This window comes from Epinephelus lanceolatus, chromosome 10, assembly GCF_041903045.1.
Source record: "Epinephelus lanceolatus isolate andai-2023 chromosome 10, ASM4190304v1, whole genome shotgun sequence".
Classification (NCBI taxonomy): Eukaryota; Metazoa; Chordata; class Actinopteri; order Perciformes; family Serranidae; genus Epinephelus; species Epinephelus lanceolatus.
Genome location: NC_135743.1, coordinates 6,032,538 through 6,050,589, shown reverse-complemented (window position 1 = coordinate 6,050,589; position 18,052 = coordinate 6,032,538). Strand labels below are relative to the sequence as shown.

At 40.8% G+C, this 18,052-nt stretch overlaps 1 protein-coding gene across 2 annotated transcripts in view; it reads left to right on the top strand.

Moving 5' to 3' along the window:
- Positions 1-1,298: 1,298 nt before the first annotated feature.
- LOC117265948 (multidrug resistance-associated protein 1-like) overlaps positions 1,299-18,052 on the top strand; it is a 32,977-nt gene continuing 16,223 nt past the window's right edge. For both annotated transcript variants that reach the window (XM_033640788.2, XM_078171372.1), the window contains exons 1-13: positions 1,299-1,496; positions 3,525-3,704; positions 4,279-4,401; positions 4,563-4,700; positions 9,497-9,622; positions 10,032-10,093; positions 11,040-11,168; positions 13,130-13,378; positions 13,581-13,758; positions 14,176-14,337; positions 15,651-15,743; positions 15,833-16,036; positions 17,391-17,537. In XM_033640788.2, coding sequence (XP_033496679.2) covers positions 1,455-1,496; positions 3,525-3,704; positions 4,279-4,401; positions 4,563-4,700; positions 9,497-9,622; positions 10,032-10,093; positions 11,040-11,168; positions 13,130-13,378; positions 13,581-13,758; positions 14,176-14,337; positions 15,651-15,743; positions 15,833-16,036; positions 17,391-17,537 — 1,833 coding nt within the window. In that variant the 5' untranslated portion in view covers positions 1,299-1,454. The remainder of the gene's footprint in view (positions 1,497-3,524; positions 3,705-4,278; positions 4,402-4,562; positions 4,701-9,496; positions 9,623-10,031; positions 10,094-11,039; positions 11,169-13,129; positions 13,379-13,580; positions 13,759-14,175; positions 14,338-15,650; positions 15,744-15,832; positions 16,037-17,390; positions 17,538-18,052) is intronic.

Below are 18,052 nucleotides of genomic sequence, written 5' to 3'. Positions count from 1 at the left end.
GCGCCTGAAACCTGGCACCTCTTAGCCTTCACAAGTGCATCACTATTAGGTGTGCTAGGTCATCCAGTGGGCCAGATTGGACCCTTTGGCCGGCCGGTTCTGGCCCACTGGGTCGTATGTTTGACACCCCTGATCTAAAACATCAGCACAGTTTCAAGGTGGACGCCCAAGATTAGAGTCATCAATCCAATATCAGACCAAATATCAGATACTGAAATAAGTTATGACGTTGAGTAATGGCTAGAGAAGTGTTTTTGCAGAATGCTATGATGTTGACCTTTGACCTTTTGGATATTAAATGTCATCACCTCATCATTTTATCCTGTTAGAAATTGTGTGTAATTTAGTCACAATTACCCTATTAATTCTTGAGTTATGGTCAGAATCATGTGTTTTGAGGTCACAGCCTTGAACTTAAACCTTCTACCACAAAATTCTGATCAGCTCATTCTTGAGTCCAAGTGGACATTTGTGCCAAAGTTGACAACACATTCTCACTACGACCTCGTCACATGTTGACATTTAGACATGGACTTTCCATATGATGTGCAAGGTACCCTGGGTGTGATGGTTGTTGATGTTCTGCCTGTTACATGCATTGTCACACTAAGCTAAAATGAATGTGAATAAGCCAGTGTGTTCCCAACTACGGTTCAGCTGTCACTGAGAGAGAGGTAACACGAGGCAGAAAAAGTACATAGAAGTTTATTCCCCCCAAAAAATCAACAACAACAGATCGTACTTCCTGTAGCAAACCTGTAGGTTGCTCCACACATGCTGGTTTCTGCCTCAGAGTCACAGAAAACAAGTTATTTATGACAAATGTTCGGCCTCAAGCTATTTACATTCAGTTAATTCTCTGTTAACCATCTCTAACACTCCTTCCCAGTTTTCCTTCACTGCCTCTTCATCTCCCACAGAAATATTAAGATATTTCAAACCATGTCTTTTAACCTGGGTGAACCAAAACACCAACATCCACCTGCCAAAGCCTCACTTTTTTCCCATCTAACTTTTGGTGGTGAAATATTTCCAAAATCAGTGACTTATTTTTTTCTAATTAACGAAATTTCCTCCTGTTTTTTTTTTAATATCACGATCACCACCATCAGCTGATAAAACATACTTTGTGTTGCAATCAGATTAAAACACGCCATCTATACGAGAGTATATTTTATGTAACAGTGGCTCTATTTAAATAGCATGAAGCATTCCTCACATGGGACAACCCTGCTGTATACCTCTACAAGGAGAGAGGGAGAGACAGAGTTTATATGACAAAGACACACAGAGAGACAGAGTGTTCTCACCACAGCGTTTGTATCGGACTGAAACTTAAAGCACCAGCAGAATTCTTCAGAAACTCCAACGACACAACAAGTTTACCGCAGAAGAAAGAACAAAAACAAGAACAAGAAGAAGAGTAAGAAGACAGTAGATGAAGAGTTGTTTAGATGGAGGATCTGTGCAGTGTGAGCGGTCTGGATCCTCTCTGGGTGAGTTTCACATTAAACAGACACTTAATGAATAATAATTATAAATCTAATCCGTCTGATTAAATAAACAGATTTAAATCAGTGAATCACTGAGTCAAATGTTAAATTCACATTCTTGTTTTTCATTTATTTAAAAGAGACACGGTTTGTTTAAAGTGGACCTATTTTCAGGTTCATACTTGTATTTAAGGTTCCTATTAAAACATATTTTACATACTTCAACGTTAAAAAAACAAATTACTGTCATCATACTGTGTGTGCTTTAACACCTGTATTCACCCTCTGACTAAGTCGCCTCTGACGTTTTAGCACCTGTCTCTTTAAGCCCCCCTCCCGAAAAAGCCCAGAAGTCTGGTGCACTGTGACATCATACTGTAGCCAGAATTTTTTTAAAAACTGTTGGAAACAGAGTGTTGAGAATGGGAAACCTGAGGTTTTTGCTCAAAGCGATTACTTCTACATGTGTTTACTTAATTATTTGAAACTGCGGCCCCTTTAAATGACATCCAACATTGTAAGGACTCATCAGTGCTTGATGTTAGACTAGTCCATACCGATTGAGTACAGCATACCATACCATGACTCATACCAAAAATTAGAGGAAAAAAACAACAACATTGGTCCACAGGGGGAGCCACAGCGATCGGTCACATTTTAGCCATTTTTCTGTTGTTATAGCGCCACCCAGTTGCCAATTAGAGTTAAATTTCTCCAGTCACCTTGAGGCGTCCTGTTATACATATCTACCAAGTTTAATAAAAATATGGTGGTTAGGCCTAGATAAGAAATGAGCTCTCTAGCGCCCCCATTTTGTTTGATGGGGTCAATAATGGAGGGGTCCCCTCAGATTATGTGTGGTCATATGCCTACAAAGTTGCGTGGTGATGGGTGAAACCCTTGAGATGTTATACACCTTTATGTGATGAGCCACGCCCTCCGCAATATTCATTGCCTTATAGAAGCTCAGTTTTAGTAAGTTTTCCAACTTTTGCCAAGAGGGAACTTTAGATATTGGTCCCTAGATTATGTTCACCCAGTTTCATGCAGATCGCTCAAACTTCCTAGGAAGAGATCCATTTGAAGTGTTTTTCAAAAACTTCAAAATGGTGGAAAATCTATATAAGCAGAAGTTATGGGTTCTTGAGGCAAATGTGTTCCTCATGAGGAGAGGCATCTCTGTGCAAAGTTTCATGTCTCTACGACATACTGGGCATGAGATATGCCCATTCAAAGTTTGCAATTTCAATCGGTTGCTATAGCGCCCCCCTTTGGCCAATTGATGTAATATTGCTTCATTGGCATCCTCCCATGACCCTCTACCACTGTGCCAAATTTCACATGGATCGACCAAGTCAGTGAGGAGAAAAACGTGGAACAGTCACACCTACAGACAGATTTTTCGTCATTATATAGTAAGATAAGATGCGTATATGGGCATGGATGGAGCCTTCTGTTCATACTCTGCGTTTATTTTGTCCATATTTGTGCATGTTTTGTGAAAGCTTACCTGTATGGATGAAACAAAGCAGGAGCACCAGAGATCTTGGAAGCGGTGTAGCCTCAAGATACAACCACAGGAGGCAATGAAGGCATTTTTAGAAATGGCGAAATGGAACAAATCAGGAATATAGTGAAAAGAGTTCACAGATGTATTTAATGGCTGCATGGACCACCGCCATTTACAATGCTGCCTCTGTTTAAAGGTACAATTATACGACCTCCTCCATCATTGCCTCGTTTTTGTTTTATGAAACTTTTCAATCTGCCCTCTAGTGCCATCTATTGGCTGTACTTTATGGAAACATAAAGGACACATGGAAGTTTGAGAGCAGTGACGTTCAAATCGTGTGGAAAGAACGGATCTATTTTCATACATAAAGGGAGTTTAAATGAGTCTCAACATTGTATAAGATACAAAATATGGAAAAGCATAACAGGTCCCCTTTAAACCTGTCGACCTGTTTACATGTCATTCATGTGTTTGTCTTTTCAGATTAGTCTAACTCTGATGGTGTTTTCTGGTTTCAGGACTGGAACCTGACCTGGTATACCCCCCGACCAGACCTGACCCAGTGTTTCCAGCACACTGTACTGGTGTGGTTCCCCTGTATTTACCTTTGGACCTGTTCTCCGTTTTACCTGTTGTACCTGCAGCTCCGCCCCCACAGAGGCGTCATCCCGCTGTCCAAACTCTGCTGCAGCAAGATGGTATGAAAACAAACCTGATGCTTAACCAGGTCGGGGTTCAGGACTCGCAGGTCTCTCTGGTCTAGCCCTGCTCTCTCTGGTCTTTGGTCTAACCCTGGTCCTGCTGATCTAACCCTGTTCTCCCTGGTCTAATCCTGCTTTCTCTGGCCTATCTCTGGTCTCTGGTCCAACTCTGCTCTCTAACTCTGTTCTCTGGTTTAATCTTGTTCTCTTTAGTCTAACCTTGTTGTCTCTGGTCAACCCTGGTCCTGCTGATCTAACCCTCATCTCTCAGGTTTAACCCTGTTACCTCTGGTCTAACTGTGGTCCCACTGATCTAATCCTGTTCTCTCAGGTCTAACCCTGGTCCTGTTGATCTTACCCTGGTCTCTCTGGTCTCTTTGGTCAAACTCTGGTCTAACTCTGTTCTCCCTGGTTTAGCTCTGGTTCCTCTGGTCTGTAGTCTAACTCTGGTCTCTCTGGTCTTACTCCAGTCTCTAATCCTGTTTTCTCTGGTTAAACTCTAGTTCCTCTGATCTCTGGTCAAACCCTTGTCTCTCTGGTCTAACCCTGTTCTCTGTGGACTCTGTTGCAGCTCCTGGGTCTCAGTTTGGCTTCCTTCGGTCTTCTGGAGATGTTTTATTTCCTGGTGAAGAAGAATGAGCTTCAGAACCACATGTTGATCCTGATGGGTCCACTGATCCGGAGCCTCACTCTGGTACTGAAGAGATCCACCAATGGTTGCTTGGGATGGTCACCTGGAAACAATCAAATCAAAATAGTTTCTCATCTGCTGCTTACTTTGCTCAGTGAAACTTCTTCGCCTTCTCTCTTGCTCCTTTCTTTGTTCTCCTTCTTCCTCCTTCTTCTCTTCCTCAGGTTCTTGCTGTTGTTATAATCCAAGTAGAGAGGATGAAGGGCAGTCGTTCGTCTGTCCCCCTCTTCCTATTCTGGACTCTTCTGGTTCTTTGTTCGCTCGTTCGTCTGAAGGTTGATGTCGAGCAGATAATTGATCAGGTATCAGTAATTTATTATTTTAACATACTCTCTGTTTCATGTTGAATCAGTGCAGCAGGTTACAGATGTGGTAAGGAATGTCACCTCTCTGGTGTGGAAGGAACTGCAGCTTGTGAAAGGAACCAGATCTAATGTGGTACGTCATTTCTCTGGTGTGGAAGGAAACAGAGCTGGGGTGGAAGGTATGGGCACTGGTGTGGACGTCTCTTCTCTCATGGGGAAGGAACCTGATCTGGTGTGGAACGTCACCTCTGGTGCGGAAGGAACCGGAGCTGGTGTGGAAGGAAACAGAGCTGGAGTGAAAGGAACAGGAGCTGGTATTGAACGTCTCTTCTCTCATGGGGATGGAACCGGAACTGGTGTGTGAGGTACAAGAGCTGGTGAGTGAGGATCTGGATTTGGTGTCGAACATCACCTCTGCGGTGCGGGCAGAACCGGAGCTGGTGTGGAACGTGGGGAAGAAAACAGAGCTGGGGTTTAAGGAATGGGCACTGTTGTGGAACGTCTCTTCTCTCATGGGGAAGGAACCAGATCTGAACGTGGGGAACATCACCTCTTGGGTGCGGAAGGAACCGGAGCTGGTGTGGAACGTCACCTCTCTGGTGCGGAAGGAACCAGAGCTGGTGTGGAATGATACCTCTCATGTGGGGAAGGAACCAGAGTTGGTCTGGAACGTCACCTCTCTGGTGCATAAGGAACTGGAGCTGGTGTGGAACGTCACCTCTCTGGCGCGGAAGGAATTGGAGCCGGTGTGGAACGTCACCTCTCTGGTGCGGAAGGAATCGGAGCTGGTGTGGAATGTTACCTCTCATGTGGGGAAGGAACCAGAGTTGGTCTGGAACGTCACCTCTCTGGTGCAGAAGGAACCGAAGCTGGTGTGGAACGTCACCTCTCTGGTGCAGAAGGACCGGGAGCTGGTGTTTTTACCTTTCTGGTGTGGTTGACACAGAGCTGGGTGGAAGGAATGGAAGCTTGCGTGCGAGGATCCGAATCTGGTGCAGAACATCACCCCTCTGGTGTGGAAGGAACAAGAGCTGGTAGGTTTTCTCCCAAAGACCAGTGAGGGTCAGATAGAACATGAGTTCAACAGGTGGATAAATGAAGAGTCTTGTGTTGGAATGTTGATGGTGACTGTAAGAACGAGGTGGATACCAACAGCCGACATGTGTTTTCTTGGCACGTTATCTGGACTCTGCCCATAGAGACTAGAAGAGGAGCTCAGATATCCAGGACACAACAAGAGGAGAACCACTGCTCCTTTATGTTGAAAGGAGTCAGGTGAGGTGGTTCAACATCTCGTCATGGACAGCCTGTAGAGGAGGACACCCGGGGTAGACCAGAACACACTGAGAGGGATTATGTGTTCCAAGCTGCCCAGGATATATGGTGGTGGCAGTGTTAATTTTTTTAACAAGAACTATATTGAAGATTGTTTGTTAATGACCCTTTTTCCAAGACAAAGACGAGATGTTGACAACCTAAAAATAGATCTTTGATACTAAAAACTATGACAAAATGCATATTTTGTTTTCATTGAAGAGATTGGACTAAAATGTTAGACATGAGTTATCAAACATTCAAAATAAGAGGAGAGGAGAACAGTGATACACGTAAAATGTAATGACTCTTCACTGACTAAAGCTGGACTAAAACTATGAATGTTGAACTAAAATGTGACTAAGACTAATAAGTATTTTCATCTAAAGACTAAGGCTGAATTCAAATGTCCACCCTCTGGACTTGCGGACTGAGCTCTTACAAACTTCAGTTGTACGTAGTGTGGTGTATTTACTGTATGGCGTATTTTACACTTGGATCGGTGTATGTCATAAAGGTTGAAGAAGCGTGCCTACTCCTCTCATCCTGCAGATAACAAAATATAAATCCCATGTTTAACCTTTTTGTGACTAAACAAATATGTAGGCTAATAATACATCTCTATATAACAGGCTATTTCAATACAGAGTCTGATAGGCTGCAATTATAAAGTACATTTTCATTCCCTCTACAGCCTATACTTAAATATATTTTCTGTATCATGATGTGGTTGAATATAGTATTTCTGGCCCACTCAATTCAAGTAACATTTAGTAGGAGAAGTGTGGTTAATTCGAGGCATTTGGATTCAGCCTAAGACTAAATCTAAAAATTTCAACATTTCCACCCTCTTAATCCAGATACATATCTAATGTTGATGTTGGGTGTAAGTGACAGGTCATGTCTGTTTGTTTCTCCTCTTCTATGACTATCTTCTCTCAGTTCTTCTCTTTCAGTTGCAGTATTTCACAGCTCTAAATTTACTCTCCTCTGGATGTGTGAAGTGTGTGTGTGTGTGTGTGTGTGTGTGCGTACATGTTTAAATTATTTCTTCGAAAGCAGTTCAAATGTAGCTGCCAATAACATCGGTTACCTGGAAGCGACAGATGATTATTTCTGTACAGACTTCACTGAGCTTGAACAGTCGATACATACCTGCTGAGCTATTTAAGTTTCTGAGGAAAAAATGGGCCTATTGAATGTATGTAGTTCTATGGGGGAAAAAATTATGTTTAAAGTAATTAAAGTAAATGACCATTATCAGTGTGAAGTGGAATTAGTTTTATGTTAGTTTAGAAAATGTCATCACATTTTTAAAATATAATCAAAACTTCGGAAAACAAAAGCTGAAATATAGAAACTACATTCTAAGAAACAAAAAGCAGGAAACTAAAGTGTGGTTTTTTTTTTAATCTGGTCACTAAACATCTAAAATTCATCTTGTCTTATATGATTCAATTTAAATAAGTATTTACTGCTGGAAGTGCCGTCCTTTAATCGAGCCAGGCTGTCTGCAGCAGAATAACTGGTGCTACATGACCAGAGAATAATACACTCTATGTGTGTCATCCGCGTTTGCTCAAGAGGTAGAAAACCTACAACTACCAGAATGCACAGCACCGCTGGCTGGTGACGTAATGCAAGCTTGGGCGTTTAGAACGAAACAAAATGGCGGCCGGCGCCGTTAAGGAATGAACGGTTTCTCAGTTACAGCTAAACGGTAAGCTAAATATGTTTCTGAAAACACTTCTGCGAGAATTAGGCAACGCGGTATCAAAATTGTGTGAATATTTGATCAGCGCTGCTTAGTTTTACTGTTTTAACTCGGTTTTTTCAGCCACCGGAAACAGTATGGCGCGCGCTTCCTGTTCACAAATTATGCTGTTTTAGCGAAACTGAGGCGAACAGTCAGTGATGAGGTCACTGGGCGTTACTCTATAAAGTAATGTATAACACAGTACTCGTTACTTTAAAAAAAACTAATGCATTACTTTACTTAATCCTCTGAGACCCACATAGACCCATTTTTGGGGGGAGACAGCACGTAAACAGTATGTGCCATATAGAAGTGGTATACATCATCTGAAAGCTCAGAACCTAAAGATTAATTTGAGATCCAGCTCAGTACTGCTGCTGTTTTTCTAGTTATAAAACTGCAATAAACAGTGTTTGTCTTAGGCACCTGTTCAGATTTTAAAAGGTAAGAGTTTATAAGGGCTTAGAGTGTTCTGGTCGAAGTATTTGATGGCACACCCATACTCATTTATGTCTTATAAGCTGTTGCAGGAATTTTTAGGTTTATACCATTTGTTACACAGTTTGGGTGCTAAATTTAAGCATGATTTACCACTTGAGAATTTAAAAAATGGGCAGAATCCTTCCACAATACCACACGAAGACACCAACACCTTGAGGAACACCACAGTAGAATCTGTACCGTTATTGACCGTTATTTTGAAACAAAAACTTGATATTTGGAGATATTTGTAAGAACTGCATTTTCAGTGATTGGATGGCGAGCCATTCTGCTCTGGGTACTGCTTAGAAATCTCCTAATTTTCAGTCTATCCTCGAAAGCCACACATTGCTGAGTGCCTGAGGTCTCTAGTTTGTGGTTGTACAGATTCATGAGGTTGTGATTACCTTAGAGGTCACTATAGGTTGTTTTATACAGTGATGTCTATCTATCTGCAATGAAATGACCACTATGGTGGCTAACACTATCGCACATGAATAAAACTGGGCTTATTCAATCTGCAAGAGTCTCAGCTTTCCAGTCAGACCCAATTGATGCAGTTCCAAATCTTTTTAGGAATGCCAGTATGCAGAAATATTCAAATACAATAGGCAAAAATAACACATTTACAGTGCATGCAAAAAAAGTACATAGTTTGTGCCCAAGAGTGCATGGGACTAGCATAAAGTGGGCACGTCTGTAAAGGTGAGATTTGTGGGTACCCACAGAACCCAATTTCATTCTGAAATCAGAGGTCAAGGGACCTCTGTGAAAATGGCCATGCTTGGTTTTCCCTTGCCAAAATTTAACTGGAAAAACTTTGGAGCGTTATTTCAACCCCTTCTTTAGAAGCCAGCATAACATGGTTGGTACCACTGGATTCTTTGGATCTTCTAGTTTAATATGATACTGATTTCACCACTCTAAGCTTTAAAAGTCAGCCCTCTATAGCCTCTGTAACACAGGAATCCATTACATTACTTTTGGGTTACTCCACAACATTGCTTGAGACGAACTGTTATGTAATTGCAAGTTTACAATAATGTAGCATTACATTTTCCATATGTCCACATATCAGCACAAGGATCAGGAGAATTATACAGCACTATAGTGGCTTTAACTGCATTAAGTGAAACTATATAAATGTATAAAGTAGGTTGTCCATTTTAATACTGCATGGTACAGATATTACTTGCCAGAAATAATTGTCCTCTACTCTGGCCTCTGCCCTCTGCTGTTCCAGGGTTTTTCATCAGACGCTGCTCGTTTCGTGGCTTTCTTCATCTGTTTTTCCCTCCAACTCATCGAGCTCGTCCTTAGTTGCTTCTCCGACTGCCGACCACTCTCTTACAAACACACCTACGTCCAGGTACCTCACACACCTACATCCAAGTATCATACACCCCTACATCAAGATGATTATACAATGTCTGATTTATGTACACAGTATACACATGAGCATTTACTAGTAACAAAGGCTGAAGTTACCAGGTAACCCTCATCTACAAATTAAAGCAAAGTTGCTCAATATGACCGATCTCCACACATGTAATAAAAAGTTTGGAGGGTGATGAGAGCCAGGAGTTGAGGCACAACACTTCACATCAAAAACTGGTTACTGACAATACACAAAGTACACTGCAGAAACGGCTCGGGCCATAACAGTGGTCATTATCAAACCTTTTTAAGTGACCTGTGGTTTGTCTTTATCAAACTGTTAAATCAAACTGTTGAATATGAGTGTCAGTCACTAAAGAAGATTAATTTTCTCTCATCAGAATCAGTGTCCAGAAGAAGATGCCTCGTTTCTCTCCAAGTTTTTCTTCTTCTGGTTCAGCAGGTACGAACATCACAGCCCAAACACTCAAATCACCAAAACTCACAAAAAAGCAACAGCGTGCCAAAAACAATGATTATGATCATTATGTGTTTGTGTTACAGTCTGTTTAATATAACATTAGTTTGTAGTTGTCATTTAGACAACTTAGATCACAGCGAAATATTTGAAGGAATAATTCATCCACAAAACTGTTTGTTAATTAGAGATGCCGTGTTGCCTTGAATTCGTGAAGAAAACTTTTTTTTCTGTTGCATTCCTCCACGGAAAATGATGAACACATTGAATTACTGATTGTTTGAGGACCATGTTTAACGACATCAAAACTATATCAAAACATCAGTTTACAAACTCTCACATAACTTGTGGTGAATGACCCAAGTCTCAATTATCCAGTCGTATGCTCAGTACTTCCCAGACACATGCATTTATGCTAAAAAGCTGTAGTATTAGAGTCTGGCTTTAAAGAGTGAGCATCAGTTGCATCAAGTGATTAAAAATGGTCAGGACCTTCTCAGACACAGAATTAAAAACATTTTTTAAAACAGAGGTTGGGACTGGGTCAAGGATATATGCAGAGGATTTTAGTGTTGTTACCACTTTTCGGATCATTTCAGCTTCAACCAGACTGAATTTGTCCAGCAGGGCTTCACATGTGGATGTTTATTCAGCTGTTATGGTAACGTGTAGTTGACAGATTTTAGACCTGATGTTGGCTGTCTTTGAAGTTATCTGTACATTCATCGCATTTAGAAGCAGTGAGATGGTATCTACGGATGTAACAGGGTTTATGAGGTGATCGATGGTGTTAAAATCACTCTGGGGTTGATTATTTTGAATTTGATTAGGTTAGAAAAATAAGATTACTACCACCCCTACAACTACTGATCATAATATTAAAAATGGTGACATCATTACTAATGAAAATTGTGTTTTGTCTTCCTGTCAGTTTGGTGTTTCAGGGTTACCGGCACCCCCTGCAGGCTGCAGACCTGTGGTCTCTGCGGGACCAGGACTCATCGATCCGGATCATGACAGACTTGGAAAAGTTCTGGACTCAGAAGTGCAAACAGCTGCAGTATGAATTTTTCCATTTAATATTTTGATTAATATTAATTAATTTAATCTGAATGTCAACACATGAAACGCAGAGATGAGTGAATTAAACTAAACATAAATGAAGAAACAAAGAAACGTATGTGGTCACAGTGACATCACACTGCTGAGCAGGGTACCAGTGCATCTTTAAAAAGTTTTAAAAATTCATTGAATTCGCTAAACTAAAAATAAGGCATTATTTGGTATTAAAATGTCTTAAGTCAATCTTTCAAAAGTGTTAAAAATGCTAACACATGGAAAGCAGTGGGGTTTTTAGGTGCTGTATTGTAAAATCTGAAAAAAACAAACCAAAAAAAAAATCAGGCAAAATCTATTGTTTAAACATTTTACCTAATGTCTCTCACATCAATGTCATGTAGATCAGGATAGAGGAACCAACAGCACTCACACTGATTTACCACATCCAATCAAATGACAAATGAACAAGCTTTTTTTTAAACTAAACCAAATGGACACTTTAATGATAACATAATATAAAAAAATATAAATTATAAAAATAATTGTTTTCCATGTGTTCCTCTCTAGAAAGTTTTTCCAGCATTTTAAGTGGATTATCTAACTTTTTAACTTGACCATAAAAGTCATGTTTTATGTCATAGTAAACATTTGGGCAAAATTGTCCCTAACCTTAAGTAATTCAATTTAATTTCTAAAGCATCAGAGGCTTTACAGCATACGACATCCCTCTGTCCTTTGGACCCTCACAGCGGATAAGGAAAAACTCCCCAAAAACCCTTTAACGGGGGAAATTCTTTCTCCCTCTTCCAGGACGGACAGATGTGCAATAGATGTCGTACAGAACAGATCAGCATGATAAATTAACAGTAATCCGTATGACACAATGAGACAGAAAGAGAGAGACAGACAGAGACAGAGACAGGACAGACGGTAACGATTATAGCTTACAACATTAATTTAAGTAATAATATTATAATAATAATAGTAATTGTTGTGGCATATGTTGTAAGTATTAATATCTGACAGTATACATATGTGACAATAATCATATGTGTATAATAACAGTAGAAGTATGACTAATGACTAATGATGGCAGCAGCAGGAGGCATCTGGCAGGACCACGGCAGCAGCACAACCACACACGTCACGCTATCCAGGCACCGCTTTGATACGAGTTAACCTGAGAGACAGTGGAGCACAAAGGCTCCGGAGAAGAAGCCAAGTTAGTGACATGTAGTAACAGGATATGAATGTTAGCAAATGAAGTAGAACCAACTTATCAGAATCTGAGAGAGAGAGAGAGAGGAGAGAAGATAAGGTGTATATTGTTTTTACCTTAAATTTTGGTTATTGTAAAATTGGTCTTAAATTTAATTTGAGTGTCTTTAAATAAAGTCTTGTGAAGTGTTAAATCCAACCTGCCCTAAGCTGTAGAAACCCTGGATGAGCCTGATTCCTTTACTCTAACTGGTCTGCTGCTAAAACTCAAGACTTCCTGTGTATTTTTTCAAAATAAAAGCCCCCTGACTCACTTAAAGGCTTTTAATGTGAAAGAGTAAGAAGAAGTCAAAGGAAGTGAAGGACTTCAGAAAACATGGACTCCTCTTCCCCGAAACATGATCACATATAAATCGTTAAGTGTGAGGGTGGTTGGTTGTCTCAGCCCTGTGATTACTGACTACCTGTCCAGATGTTACCCGCCTCTACCCGCCAGTGTCAGCTGGGATTGGCTGCAGCCCCTCACAACCCTTATGTGTGCTTCATGCTCTCAGTAGTGTTCCCAGCATGAGCATCGTGCACCAGAAAATGACATAATCTCCCCTTTTGAGTTGAGCATGAAGGCTCTGATAGTTGTTGCATTGCTTGGTCGTGCACCTACAGAGGCCCGTCAGCTTGCTGCTGAGCTTCATGCAGGATAATGATGTATCAGTTTGAGGCACCTGTTGTTTTGATGTTCTGCAGTGAGGAGCCTGCTGGCTCCCTGTCCCGGTCCCGTTCCTGTTCCTGGCGATCATGGTCCAGGTCCTGGCCCGGTGGTTCTGCCACGCCAACAGAAAAAACACAGCTGCTGAAGAAGAACAGGAAGGGGCGTGGCTACAGCTTCTTCCTCCTGCACGCTCTGTGGCGTAGCTTGGGGCTGTACTTCCTGTGTGGGACACTGTGTCTCCTCCTGCATGACGCCTTCATGTTTGCTGTGCCGCAGGTGCTCAGGTGGGTCAGAGAGATCACAAATATGTTATATGTTATGTTATACCAGACTTGATACTGGTGGATGATTTGAATTCCACAAACTGAAGACCCTCTAGCTAGACGTGTCAAGCTACGACTCTTAAACTGTCTGAGCTTGTTAACACTGATGTTGTTGTTTATAGTTCACAGTTTGTTGATTGTATTTATTTGTTGTTGTTGTCAGTTTGCTGCTGGGCTTCATGCGGGATAAAGATGCTGCGACGTGGAAAGGATTCCTGTTCGCCTCGCTGCTCTTCCTGCTGTCCTGCCTGCAGTCTCTCCTCCATCATCAGTACATGTTTCACTGCTTCACCGTTGGAATGAGAGTGAAGACGGCCGTCATGGGACTCGTGTACAGGAAGGTGACAGAGAGACAAAGACAGCTGGTGCCTATGTTACCAGATTGTGTCTTGTTAGGCTGCAGCAGCTGATGTATCCTTTCAGCATTTAGCCTGTAGCAAAGATGAGCAGTGGGCTGCAGAGGTCTGCTGAGGTCAGTTCTTTCTGACTCCACACCTCCAGATTTTTTACTTTTCATCCTCAAATGACGCTGACTCAAGTGACTTCTCATGAGGATATTTATCAGTCGTCACACAGCTCCCTCTGGAGACACTAAACCCATTTTACTTCTTTAAAACGTGCAGTGAAACTCCTCAACACCTGGAAACACACTGATGTGCTCACTGGAGTTCTGCTTAAGCATTTCAGACTCACTGTGCTCATCTAGTCTCTGAGATCAGCAGTAAAGTCAATAAAGTTTTCTGTGTTTGAATCCTCAGTGTCTGCTGATCAGCAGTGCAGCTCGGCGGCAGTGTACTTCAGGAGAAATCATTAATCTGATTTCAGCCGACACTCAGAAGCTGATGGACTTTGTGGTTTATTTCAACAGTATTTGGATCACTCCCATCGAGATCGCACTCTGCTTCTACTTCCTGTGGCAGGTACAAAAAAACACCTTGACATGAAAACATCATGCCTATGTTTCTGTTGTGTTTATTGTGACTTCTGACCAGCGATGACTCACCAGGTAGTGCTGAGGCCACCTCTCCCCAAAGTTACCAACTTCTAACAACACTTATTTTTGGAGACCAGATAATAGTAGGGGATGGGGAGGTGGTGGCGGATCAGCAAACTTTGTGTGTGTGCGTGTGTCCCTGTGTGATCATTCTGTGTCCCCTTTCTGAATTTGGAGGTTCTTTAAGGTCTGCAAACGCATGAGTTTTGTTTTCCTCGGCAGCAGGTGGTTGTGTTTGAGTCGCGTGTGGAGGAACTGATTAGTCCATCAGTTTGTGGTCGGATCAATCAGAGCTAGATGCACAGCTTCCATGAGAGCGCGACCGGTGTCTTCTACAGTAGTTTGGAAAAACAATGAACAAAAGTTAAATGACAGTACTGTTATAAGGAACAGAGCATTTTATTTCTATATGAATTAACAAACAGTCTTACATTCACTGTGCCTGGTGTTTACAGTCAGTCCTGTTACATTTATCACCACCACTGCCTCTGCACCACACTGACTTCTGGTGGCGAGTGATGTGCACTAACATAACATCTATAAAAAACATCTTCATTACAGACTCTCCAGTAAGAAGTTAGTAGAAAGATCGTCTTTATTTTTTACGGTATTGAAAAATCATACAGTGTGGATTTCAGAATACCCTGGTGTACCGTGATACCGCCCAATCCTAGTATGTATATTCCAACAGCGCTCCGAATTACAGTCCAGTTCCAAAAATAGAAAATCAAGGCTGATAATGAGGCAGGCCGCCACAAATAAATGAATATAACCCTGCCAGAGACATGATAAAATCCCATTCAGAGATAGATGGCTTTATAATGAATGTTAGCATGAATGACGTTCTCAAGTAGCAGTCCAGACATTTAAAATGTGATTTTGTCCACTTGTTTAACATTACCGAGTCATTCAAAGCCAAAATCCACATCTCAGGACCAAGTCCCACATTTGGCCGTGGAGTGGGCGTTTCAGCAGGCTGCTTAGTATGAACTGCTGGCTGTCTGCTATGTCTTCTGCCTGTGATACTCACAATGTGGATTTTATTGATCATAATTTAACATTTTGTGGGAATAAGGTCTCTGCCCGAACAAAGATGGAGCTCAGCTCTGTCTGCCAGTTTATCATATGAAATACCACATTCAAGTGCTCCTCACAGGAAACAACCATGCCGTCACACAACCTCTTTGTAGCCAGTCTGTCCTGATTGATTGATAAACAGCTTCTGTGATTGATTAACAGCTCCTCGGCCCATCTGCTCTGGCTGGCATCACTGCTGTTGTTCTGATCTTTCCTCTGAATGGATTCATCGCTAAAATAAGAAGCAAGCTACAGGTGAGAGAACTGTGTCATTGTCTTTAATCAGATGCTCCACCTACAGGTGGATCAATTGTGTTCCACAATCTGCTGCCTGTGTTTCTCAGGAGGCTCAGATGAAGTTCATGGATGACCGGATCAAGCTGATGAATGAAATCTTGAGTGGTGTGAAGATCCTGAAGTTTTACGCCTGGGAAGAAGCTTTCCTGCGACGTGTTGGCGCCCTAAGAGATGGAGAACTCCAGGCCCTGAAGAAATCTCAGATCCTCTACTCCGTCTCTCTGGCTTCCTTCAACTCCTCCTCGTTTCTGGTGAGTCTCATGTCTGACTGGTCAGTTTAACCTCGGTCTGACTCAGACTAGTGAAAAAGGCGGGGCTTGAACCCCTCTTAGTCATGTTTTATGTGAACATCGTTCTCTGTTATCTTATGTTCATTTATTCAGAGACGTTTCACTTTCAGCCAGGCTCTCATCACATTGACACACTTCACACATTCACACCTGGAAGCTGCCCAGTATAACCAGTGCGTCCTGCTGGTCTCTGTGCAGCTCCACTGGAGCACCTCATGAGAGTTTGACAGACCAATAAGATGCTTCAGGTTCAGCTATTGATCACTTCAGTTCATCTGAACCATCACACACAAGTCATAGGAGTGCATGGAAAAAAAATTTTTTTTAAATGAATTAAAAAATAAATGTGGAGGAGTAAATAAAAGAATAAATAAATAGTAGAACATGTTGTAATATAAAGAGAGTTAAACAAAAGAGTAAATTAATGTGGTAATAAAAAGACAAAATAAAAGAATAATTTTCATTTATTGTCACATTTATTTGGTGATTTATGTATGTATATATTTATGTATATATTTGTTAAAAATACAGTAATATTTTGGTATATATGTATATATATGACGTAATTTTTTCTGTTTTTATTTATTTATTTTTATCCCTCTATTTTTGTTTATTCTTTTTCCTATTCCTTTTCCCTTTTGCCTTCTCTGTATATTCTGTATTATTTCTCTCTATATTTCCACATTTTAATTAATTCATTTATTTATTTTTTATTTATTTCTCTCTCTTGTATGTACTGTATGTGTGTGTATATATATATAATATATATATACATACAGTATATATCCACATTTATTCATTTATTTATTTATTTACTCATTTAATATGTTATTTATTCCTCTTTGTATTTCTACATTTATTTTTCTTGTTCTTTTACAGATATTTTTCTTTTTTATGACACTCCTATGACTCCACAGTAATTAGACATCCTCTAATAAATGATAAGGCTTCATTCTGTCTCTGTATAATGTGTGAATAAATATTGACACATAAAAATGTATTTCAGGTTCACGACAACAAAATGGCAATTTCTGATATTACAGAGTAAAGTGTTGCCATGGTTACCAACAGCTGGTAACCAGATATTCGTTTGAGGTTTCCTATTATTTGGAACTGGTTTCACATGTTTTTATCAACATGTTTTTTGTCGGTCCAAATTTAAACTGCCGTGAATCATTGTTAGAAACATAAACTGTCACAGTTGATTGATTCATTCTGTCTTTTCTCTCTGATGAACTCATCAAAAATTGTCTGTGTGACATTTGATATTATAATTTTTTTAAATAGTTTTTGTCCTCTTGTCCTCTCTGATCAGATCGCCCTCTCAGTGTTTGCCGTGTACGTGCTGATTGACGAGCGAAACGTTCTGGATGCTCAGAAAATCTTTGTCTCTGTTGCTCTCATCAACATCCTGAAAACTCCTCTGAGTCAGCTTCCCTTCGCCATGAGCACCACCATGCAGGCAAGTCACAGCCAATCAGAAACCTCTGTTCTCTGGGTGTCTCTGTCAATGGAGTCAAGGTTTTTAAAGATTTATTCCAACAATACCTCCACAGTGAGTGAGTTTCTAATATGTCTAAAAATAACAGTGTTACACTTCAGTGTTTGTTCCATCGTCTCAGTGTGCTTTTGAACCCTATAAGATAGTACTTAAATATTTTAGCTTACTTAATATTTTTTGATCATTTATAGAAACTAGTCCATACCCGGGGATGTGTTATGTATAGAGGAATAAGAAATCAAAAACAGTATATTAGAGGAGATGCAAAATCAGAGCACTGTAAATGCACTGTGTAATAAATATTAATGTAAGACAAACAATGCACACTGTATTTAGAAACATGCTTTATGGCAAAATACATGGAGCATGGTTTTGGCTGACGGCACGGAGGCACGCGTGGGCACACAGGTACACACATACACACGCAACACGGAAAAAGAATGAAACAAACAGTGCAAAGTGCACAGCGCAATGTT